The sequence below is a fragment of the Pyxicephalus adspersus genome, chromosome 5 (assembly GCF_032062135.1).
Source record: "Pyxicephalus adspersus chromosome 5, UCB_Pads_2.0, whole genome shotgun sequence".
Classification (NCBI taxonomy): domain Eukaryota; kingdom Metazoa; phylum Chordata; class Amphibia; order Anura; family Pyxicephalidae; genus Pyxicephalus; species Pyxicephalus adspersus.
The window spans coordinates 78,088,080-78,099,363 of NC_092862.1; the positions used below are offsets into that span (position 1 = coordinate 78,088,080).

An 11,284-nucleotide genomic window follows, 5' to 3' on the forward strand; every position below is an offset into this window, starting at 1 on the left:
TGGAAAATCCATCCCAAGCCACACTCAGGAATACCAACAGGGAGGTAAAAGCGGACCTAAACTCTCATTTTTTCCTTGGGCATATGGATGATGTAAACCTAGGGTATACTTATCTGTCTGAGTTTTACTTTTTAAAGCTTCTAACCCCCCTAAAAAAACAGCTCTGACCCCCTCCCCCTGGGCTCTTCATCGCCACTGTAAAGGCTCATGAGAGAAAAAAAAAATAAAACCACTAATCTTGCTGACCAATCAAAGGCGTGGGACTGGTTTAGATAGAACCAACTCCACTGCCCTGATTGGTCACCAGTTTCTCTTTCTCTCTCGTTTTTTTTTTCCTATCATTTGATGATACCTCTTACCCTCTAGAACTACCACTGCTTGCTTGTGTCAGATGCAGGAAGAGGGTTGTCAGCTCAGCTCCTCAGCAGGGAGACTTCACATCTGAATAGAAAATTTTTTTATTGGGGTCACCAGGCACCACCGAAGGGAGTGACAACGTGGATTAGGGTGACAGTGGGCTCCACAGATTAGGGTGACATTGCAGATTATGGTGACAATGCAGGGGTCTGATATGGCAGTAAAATAGGGTCCCTGATCTGTGTTTTGTGGTGGTGGACATGATCTGTATCTATGACATAAGCACCAACCAATCACAGAAGACCGCACACTGACTGATTTGGTTAGAGATCCTGGGCAGAGTTTGAGCTGTGAGTGAGGGTTGTGGTCGGAGAAGAAAGTCAGGACTGGATGTCATGGCAATTTGCCACACACAAGATGGCCAGTTCCATAAGTATAATGTTTTGTTTTTCACGGATGCAATCAGACAGTCATCACCGCTAAGGGGACTGACATTCCAGTGCAAAAGGTGAGAATAGATATTTAACCTCCCTAGCGATAAAGAGAAAAAAGTTGCTGAAAGCGGTAACCCCGAGTCACACTCGGGGTATGTAAACCTTTGGAAGGTAAGTAAATACAGCGCTTACCTGATCCGTCGGCGTCCTGCGTCGTCCATCGCTGCAATCTCTGTCTTCTTTCTCCGGCCGGCTTCTGCATCCGATGAGTCACCAGGGAGTTCCCAGTGACGTCGGTGCGTGTGTACGTTGCCGGCAAGACGGGGCGGGAAATTCAAAATCCATTTGTATTTCATTCAATACAAAATGTGTTAAATCAGTACATTGTTTTCAAGAACATTTATTTTACAGTATATATAATACTATGAATATAATATGTACTTTTTTTTTTAAAAAAAAGATTTTTTAATTTATTGTTTTTACATGATTTTGTGTTTCAAACTTTTATACTCAAAATAATTTATTATACTGTAAAATAAATTTTCATGAAAAACAATGTACTGCTTTTAGACATATAAAACCAGAAAGAAATTAACCACTAGGGAGGTTAATAATATGTTTGATGTCTGGGTCCGCTTTAACAGCTGAACATTCTGGCATTGTAAAACATAGCTCCAAAAAATGAAATTACTTTGTTGTGATTGATGACACATGTATTGTGTAAACCAAGTAGGGGGGAAAAATTTGTAATCTCTCAACAATAAGGAAAAATTATGGAATCGACACTAAACATTCAACTCCACTTTGTTGCACCTACCCAGTTGAATGCGCTGACAGGAACAATAAAGATTCCGTCTTCCTTCATTGCCTAGCCCCCACTGCTGGATTTGTACTGTTAAATTCAGTACACAGCTATGTGTCCATCAGTTTCAGTAATCATTTTCCTGGATAACCACCATATGCATCACTTGATGTCAGCAAATATTTAAATAAATATAATTAAAACTAGTGTTCCTGTTTGTTTGGGTTCATTTTGTAATTACAAGATTAACCAAATCAATTGACATTTTTTTGTACTTTTGTACAATATGACACTTAGCTGATCCACTTGTGGTTTAGGAGTCATAGTCTTCTGCTTTGACTTTAAAAGACTGGCCCTTATTAATGAGTTGCAGCTCAGCCTGCTGATACCAGATTAGGATAAAATCTGTCTGAAAATTGTCCCTACTTTCCCAAGTAAGGGGATGTTTGCTAAGCTTTACAGACACTTGGACATGCTACGTAGGTGATATTTCAGGAATACAAAACAGAGTTTCAATTCAGGACCCCTTCTTGTTTCCTCGCTTTCAAGATTCATGTATTGACAATCTCAGTCGGGTCTTTTGGATTAGGAAGCAAAGTCCCCATGGAGGAAAATGTTTAAGGATTTTATTCCAATCTGTTCTCTATTCCTAAACCAAAAAAGGGGTGTCTTTCCCACCCTGAAACTCAAGGCACACAAATGCCTTTACTTCAAGTTTAAAACGGCAAGGAGTCCAACACAACTTACATCGCCACACTTCACCAGAGCAGTTATGTATACTTTTTTCCACCTTTTGAAAGTTTTCTGCTGGGCAATGAAACTTGCCATTTGCAGAGTGTTTGCAATTGGTGCTAGCCCTGTTGTATTCCCATGGTATTTTCATCTTAGGATACCTGGTAAAACTTCAAACTCTGCAAACTCAAAAACAAAAGCCATTCAACTCTTTTATTTGTTTCTTTTACATCGGAGTTTTGGGTCCTTTAGCAGCCCCATTTGCCCTGTTTCATTGCATGATGTTTTAGTACAGTATTTTGATGTCATGAGATAATGGCTGTCCCGTCCTTAAAAAAATAAGTTATTTGAGTCAAAGGACCCCAGGGCCATACTTATACTATCCCTGGTCTCGTGGCTGGGAAACCCAGCTCTGGAGTTGGGGAAATCCTTTGATTCTGTGCTTTGGTAGATCCTTTGGAAGGTTGCCAGCCTGGTAGACAAGGGAGGAGTCTTGGGCACTCTGGTAGAAGTTTGGTTATCTTAGACATCCTGTATCCCGATCTGCTTCTTGGAAATCTGTTCAGTTAGGCTATTTCTACAGCTTACACAACAGTGGCGAACACTACTGGAGGGTCACCAGATCCACATTTATTGAGACAAAGCCACAGTCATTATGTAGATTGCCATTTGAGGAAAAGATTTCTAGCTGTGGCAAGAGGAGTTATTTTGGTGTTCCATAAATCTTATATTGAACCCATTAATTTCTTCATTTCTTGTGGCCAGAGATTTTGTGTTTGTGAAATAGGAGATTTGATAAGGAGATTTTAGGTTCACCTTCCAACGTGACAATGACCCAAAGCACACAGCAAAGACAACACAGGAGTGGTCTTGGGACAACTCTCTCTGCTGTCCGCTGATGTCCATTTAACCTTACTGAGCTTGAGAGGATTGGTAAACAAGAATGGAAGAAAATCCCTCAATCCCCATGTGCAAAGCTTTTTGCATCATACCCAGAAACACTCAATACTAATTGCTGCCAAAGGTGCTATAACTAAGTGCTACGTAAAGGGCCTGAATGCTTTTTAAATGTGATTTCAGTTTTTTTTTATTTTGATAAATTTACAATATTGTCTATTATTGTTTTCACTTTGTCATTATGGGGTAGTGAGTGTGGATTAACAAAACAAAGAATTTAAACAAAACAAACAATTTAAACAATTGTAGCATTGGCTGCAGCATAACAAAAAAAAAAAAGTAAAGGGATCAGAATACTTTCAGGCATGACAAAATTAGCACTAATGATACTGAGACTAATGAAATTGGTACTATTAACGTTTTTATTGCTTACACTATGGACACTTAAAATCAACAAAAATTATGTCCGGGAAGTATTCTAGAACATAGCAAGAGCATGGGTCCTAAAGCTGTAATTTCTTGGTTATAAAAATACAACTTTATCCTTTATGGCCCGATTTATATCATTTATATGTGATACTAAACTGTGCTAATGCACTTTAACTGCTGTACTGTGGTTCCATTGATTCACTGTCATGTCTTGTTGTGGTCTTTGCTAGGGAAAATTCAGCAGGGCTGTAATTTGGTGCTTTTAGGCAACCCATTAAAATGAAAATGTCTGCCTTAAATCGACCACCCTGTAAATGGGCTAAAACAAGCAATCTATCGTAGTTTTAAACTGGTGCACATGAAATGGGATTCAAGTTGACAAACAAAACATTTAAATATCTGCAAATCATGATTCTTGATCTAGACTGAAATATATACATTTTTACAATGCAGAGTGCTGCTTATTTGTTCAGGTTTTTGTGGTAAATGAACACATATATGGATGTAGTTTGTAATTCTAAAGTGGTATCACAATGGATTTTTTAAGTTACATATTTCCCATTACCGTTTGAAGGATTCAGATTTCATGTCATACATTTGAATGGCATTCTTTATCTTTCTGAGTTACAAACATTGAGGAGAGCTATCACTAAGTAATCATGAAAAACCATTTTTTACTTGATTCTAAAAAATACTGCTTGCCAGGCTGACATTCTGATCCTCTGCCAATAATACTTTCTGAATCACTGATCCAGCATGAGTATACAGATCAGGTGGTTCAGCTAATTGCAATGCGGATTTGTGTTTATTTCAAGTGTGTATTTCAAGTGTGTGACTTAAACTACTGAAACCAAAATATCTTTGTTATAATTTATAATCTCTCAGTGGTCTGCTTTTAAAGGAAGCAAAAAAATTTTTTTTTCTTTGTTTTGTCCCCCTGCTTACAGACAAGTACAGCTATATTGCTTCTCTGTAGTGATTTTTTTCCTACCACAGTGTGAGAACTAACACAACTTTATAATGTTATTTTAATTATGGAGGTGGTGCATGTTCCTGCCAAGATACCAGACTGAGTGCTAACATGGCACATGGCCCACATTTCTTCATTATTGCGCCTGCCAGAGGGCACCTTTTTTACAAATATGAACAGATGTTTCCAAATTTTTTCCTATCATTCCATCTCAATTAAAATGTATTCTTTTTCCTCATTGGAATTCTGTTATTATTTTCTTCTTTATTTATCTGATATATAGGTAATTTATGTATTAGAACTTGGTACATACAAATTCAGCTGCTGTGTGTGTATATGTATGTATGTGTGTGTGTATGTATGTATGTGTGTGTATATATATATATATATGTGTGTGTATATATATATATATACATATATATATATATATATATATATATATATATATATATATACACACACACATACATACATACAGTCCATTTGTTTAGTAAATCAGCTCATTTGTGCAGTGGCTGTAAAAGGAGGCTTCTATTTGTATTCATACATGTATATCTAGCACTACTTGGACATTCCTACAGGAAGCAATTTTGATGGCTTCCAATATGTTTTACATTGAATTGATTAGCACTGAAAACATTTATTACTTTTTCAATTAATTTATACAATACTGAAAGCAATATTAAAATTATTAACCTTCTAGTGCTCGGTGGTTTTTGATGCCTAGGCTAAGTTTAGGAAGACCAGCATGGGTTGGGTATTTAACAATAGCTCTCTAAATAATTTGCACACCAAAATCTTTTTTTTACCTTCATGTATGTGCTTATGTTTGGTCTTCTGCTAGCAGTTTAATAACGTATATTTAAGCATACACTTTACACACTTTGTAACGCTGCCCATTTTAAAAACTTCATTTGAAAAATGTATCTAGCAACTTGATCTAATGTTGCAACTTAGGAGCATTTTTATTTATTTTTGTACATGGGTATTAGGGATCCAATGCATACAGTAACATTAATTAAGCCCCAAAACACTTAAAGCCCAGCTCTAGCAAAAAGGTTTTCTAACATTTTTATTTTACATGTGTTTTAGCTAGGGACAAAGGGATCTGAACACTACACCTAATATTTTTATTTTGTTTATTTTAGAAATTAACACTAGTTCATGTAAACAGCAACCAGTGCCTGGACAAAGCAGCAGAAGAAGACAGTCAAGTTCCCAGCATAAGAGACTGCAATGGCAGCCGCTCCCAGCAGTGGCTCCTGCGTAATGTCACTCTGCCAGAAAACTTTTAAAATGCATTTGGAAAACACAATGGAAAAATAAACTGTTAAAAAAAAAAATTGACTGCGCTACCTCTGCACATGTGAATTGCACATGCTTGTGTATCCAGAGAAGGAGACTGTTTTCTGCACTTGTAAGTACAGGCCAGGGGCACATATCAGCTCAATACTATCTTCTGGTTTTCTAGTAGCTGCAGAAATGCCCACCTCTATGAGGATGCAAAATGGTATATTTTGTGTCAGAACTGTGTACATTGAAGTTTACAGGAAGGAACAATTTCCCTCATCAAGAAATACCTAGGAGAACTTAATCCAGAGCAATTATTAAGGCATTGGTTCCCAGGAGAACTGCATATCGGTACAGTCAGCTTGCAAATCTGTACCCTCCACGCCCGCGCGCTCGAGTCGGAAGGTGTATGTCAAGCAACTGTGATCCTCTATGAATTGTTTATCAACTTGCTTCATCTTCTGCGTAAGGAATGTACAGGATAAACAACTGCAATTCGAAATAGCATCTCACATTGTATGTGATAAACAGGGTTCATATGAGAAGATAAAAACATATATCAGAAGTACAATTTGTAATAGCAAAATATCAGATTTATATGTAGATTTTTTTTTAACTTTGGTGCAACAATAACCAATAAAAAAAAATCTTTCAGTTGTGTTCTAGTAACCGATAGAATCTATTTTTCATGATTGGAATATTAATTTTTAAAAGAGAGATGCCGAAAAGTGGGTGGGGAATGTCTTTTCAATGTTTTGTTTTACTTTTTAAATCTTGTTTATCCTTTGTTTTTGGGGTACTGATCAAGGTCCATAATGATATCTGTTCACCTTGCCTTCTAAAATGCAGGATTAATATTACCATGCAACATTAGTGTTGTGTCATCTAATGTATTCACTCTGTTTTTGTCTAAGGAGTAAAAAAAGAAAAAAAAATTCATTGAAATGATAAAAGCAGTTAAAAATGACTGTAGTGCCGAGGATTCATACTACTGTACTTTTTTTACACAGCAATAAATCTAGTTTGTTCTAGCCAAAACAGTGTTGTTCACTAAAGTAAATTGCATCCCATATAATATTTTGATGCATTTTCCTCAAATTTGCAAAAGCAAAGCAGCAGTAAGAACATCTTTGTTATTTCGGTAAGTCAAAATTTAGCCAAATTCTTGTTGATAAGAAAAGTGTATGTGTGTGTATATATATGTGTATATGTGTGTGTGTGTGTGTGTGTGTGTGTATATGTATGTGTATATGTATGTGTATATATATATATATATATATATATATATATATATATATATATATATATATATATATATTATATATATTTATATTGATAGATAAATATTTATATTGATAGATATATATTTATATTGATAGATATTCTTTGGGCTATAATACCAAAATGGGGAATCTGACATTCCCCCCAAACATTCTTTGGTGGTGATCAATTACTGCCATTAAAACACATGGACCTGGAAGGTTCCCACCAGGGCATGTTTGAGGGAATATCAGGTTGTCCCTGGACCAGTGATGGCGAACCTTTTAGAGACCGAGTGCCCAAACTGCAACCCAAAACCCACTTATTAATCTCAAAGTGCCAACACGGCAATTCAACCTGAATACTGAGGTTTTAGTTTATAAAAAAACAACTCGTACATTACCATCTTTTGTCTTAAAAGAAAAACACAGTTAACAGAGCGTTCAATGATACAAACAACTTTTTATTAAAAGGTTTAAAAATTTACATTTGGCATGCTTTTGAACAATTAATGTGATTTTTGGCTTTTGTATGCATGCTGATAGTATGTCTTACCTTCGCTCATACTTTGTAAATTTGAAAGCAACATTTGCAGCACTCGGGTAATCTGTTTCTGGTGTCAGATTTCATATAATTCAAAGCAGAGAAAAGCTGCTCACAAGCATAAAATGATCCAAACATAATAAGGAAAGCAAACCCAAATGCTTTCATTGACTTAATTTTTTTTTGGCAGAAAATTCCACACTTTAAGGTTTTTATTTTCAGAACTAACTGCTGTCATTTATCATCCCTTCTATCATCTCTAGAGTTTCACACAGGGTTGCCCCCATTTTATGCAACTGAAAAATTCAGTTACTAAAATTCAGCTTTGCAGCTGCTACAATGCTAGAAAATTTCTTGTAGATTTTCTAATGGCTTGTAGGATTGTCTACAAATGTTGTAGAATTTTCCAGATGCATTTTTAGATTTAGAAACTATTTCAGCAGCCCACTTTCAAAATGTTTAAAAAACCTGCAGTTTTCTCTCAAATGTATTACAAAACATTCTTTCCCCTGTTTTCCCTACACGTTGTAGTTGTCTGTTCAGTACATTAAAGTGTAGTGTAAAATCTGTAAAAAAAAAAAAAAAAAAAAAACAGGCCATATCAGTGAGCCATGGATATTGATGCCTTTTTTTATTCATAAACAGCCTAATTTTATCCAAGCAGCCTACAAATCTCTCCAGGACTCATCCTGTTCTCAACCACCGGACATTATTGTACATAAGTAAACAAATATATAAACCTCCTCAAGAAGTGCTTGAAATTCAGAGCATGAGCCATGATGTAATTCACCATTTTAATGCATCTTTGAGGATATTGTCAATTTTTTTGCTGCTTTCCCTGGCACAAAGAGCTTTTTGATGATTAATACAATAGATCTGAATGACTTGATGTTTTGTTTCCTTAACAAAGAACTGTATGAAACTAGATGTTGCCCCACCATAGAAGGTGCCTTATCACTAGTAATTGAAACCACTTTTTCTGGTCTTATGTATTGTGACAAAAAGCCTCCATCACAGCATTGTAGATATTAATCCCTTCTTTCAGGCAAATACACCAGTTTCACCATATCTTCTTTTATGATGTCACCAACAGCATTTTGCAAAATTGCTTCTAGCCTTGAATGAATATTTATATCTGTGCTTTCATCCAAACACATGGAGTAGCAGGCTGCCTTTTGTAAGTCAGTGGAGAGTTGCTGCCTAACATCACTTGCCATGCACTGGACTCAATCTTTAACAGTATTTGTGCTAAGTGGCATCCCAGAGATGCATTGAATAATTGTATCCTTTTTTTTGGGAAATCATGAGTAAGGGAATTACTCCCAGACAACATGGCCGTTTTGATAATATCCCCATCAGAGAGGGGCTTACCATGTTTTGTTATGCACAGTGAAATTTGAAAACTGGGAGCTGTCAGATGATTTGTTCTAGAAAAAAAAATCTAGTAGCAAAAAATAAATTTACCTTCAAGAAACACTTTTCTTTCAGTTTCACCAAGTTTGACAACACTTTTATGGTTTGTGTCAAAGTGCTGTCTGACACTTGATGTACAACACACAACACTTTCATTACACAGAATACATAACACTTTCCCATTGCATTCAATCACTCCAAATGACTCTTTCCGGGTCTCTTGCAATGGTCTTCCATTATCTGTTTGTTTTTTTTTTTGTTTTTTGTTTTTTGTTTTTTTGCTGTACTAATTTTTGGGTGTTCAAGACTTGGAGTCTACAAAAATAAAAAAAAATGAGGCACGCAATACAAATCTATTCCTATACCAAAAATAACACTATTAGTTAACACTAAAGAAATGGATATTCCCTCAATAAGTAATCTATGGCAATGATTCTCAGCTGGGGTGCTGACACAGCTTTTGGCCTGCTCTGAAAAACGCATCTTGAGTGCATTTCCTACCTTTGATTTACCTCCGCTGTACATGCTTTGGACCTACTACTTGGGGAATTTGCAAAAATAAGTGATGAAGTGGAGGTGTAGCGCACCTTTCCCATACACAGTAGGTGTGCAGACCTTTATCATCCATACAAGTTCTCATTTTCCCATTAGCAGGAGCCCAGGTTGGTTCTAGGCAATGACAACCTTTTGTGTACTGGTTGCACAGAACAGTCAACATGTCAATAAGTCTGGATGTCATTCATGCAATGCACAGCAATCTCTCTCTATGATAGAACCAATCCATAACTAGACAACAGCAATGAGCTACAACCTGATAAGACCGATAACCGGACAAGAACAAAAGGTTTCTAGGCTAGATGCCATCACCACAGTGCAGAATTACCACCTTCATTTATTTCAGTAACTAAGCTATTGTCACTAGGACAGTGATTGTCACTATTGTCACTAATGAACATCTTCCTAGTAGGGTGCAGACAGCAAAAATAATAATTATTTATATCTCACAGGAATGCGGGGAGTTTTACTAAACATGCCAATTGCATAGCAATGCAGCACATTGCGTACAACTTTTTTAAAGCACTGTGGACAGCATCACACAGTTACAGGGTTCCCATTACATTCAACAGGCACTTACCTTCTACCACAAGCTTTGTGTTCACCTGGTCCTAACTGGGTATAGCAGACTGGTATTCCTGTCCCTGGGCTGTGTAGCTCTTCTCTGTGTCTTCAGCTTTCATATTGCACTTTCCCATAACTAGGACAGAGCAAAACCAGATACCCCTCCCCCTCCCCCCCTTGTCATGTCTGCCTACCCCTCCCTCTCCCCCTATGTACTATTACCCTTTTTAATGCTTCCTTCCCTTTAATGCTACCTTTTAATACACATCAGCTGCCTCTCCTCCCCACAGCATGGTATTCTGAGGGTTAACTGATGACTCCAGAGAAGGGAAAATTCACAGCCATAGGGACAATAGCACAGCCAATGGGAGGCCAGTGAGGTGGAGAGCCTGTGCCCACAGATAGGTCTCTGAGTGCCCCCTCTGGCACAGGTGCCTTAGGTTTGCCACCACTGCCCTAGACCAAATTTTGCTAGATGTATTATTCCGCAGTGTTTTCTTCTCTCCAGGCCAGCTGGCTCTACTAACACAGCTGCTGATTTGGGCTTTATGCTGAGATCTGTTAATGAGTCTGGCCAGCCTGCCAGCTCTGCTCAGAGAATCGGTACAATGTGTATACATTGTTTCTTTTGCATAGTGTGTGTGTGTGTCACTTTTGAGGTCTGAACTGACATGCTTTATCTCTCTGAAAATTTTCCTACAGATCAGATCAATAACGGTTGCACACCAAGGTGTTCCAGGGTGTAGGTTTGTGGTAAAAGAGTGGGCTCAGACCCGCAGTGGGAGCCAGCAAACCTACACAGCAGCCAGTGGCTGTCACTTTCCACATATTCTCTATTGGGCTGCTGTGGGTAAATGCTATCTCCCCTGAGGTAGCAGTTTTGGGGAAAAAAAGCAGTAACTACACTGCAACCTCACCACCAGTCTAAACACAGCTTAAGGTTTAGTTCAAATTAGCGGTTTTTGAAAGCGGACTTAATTAGTTTTTACTTTATAAACTTCTTGCAATAATGATTACCACTGGAGCAATGGTTCAATA

The 11,284-nt window shown here is 37.3% G+C and overlaps 1 protein-coding gene across 3 annotated transcripts in view; it reads left to right on the forward strand.

Moving 5' to 3' along the window:
* GALNT1 (polypeptide N-acetylgalactosaminyltransferase 1) overlaps nucleotides 1-6,949 on the forward strand; it is an 87,916-nt gene extending 80,967 nt beyond the window's left edge. For all 3 annotated transcript variants that reach the window (XM_072411919.1, XM_072411921.1, XM_072411920.1), the window contains one exon: nucleotides 5,770-6,949. In XM_072411919.1, the coding sequence (XP_072268020.1) occupies nucleotides 5,770-5,916 (147 nt within the window). In that variant the 3' untranslated portion in view covers nucleotides 5,917-6,949. The remainder of the gene's footprint in view (nucleotides 1-5,769) is intronic.
* The last annotated feature ends 4,335 nt before the right edge of the window (nucleotides 6,950-11,284 follow it).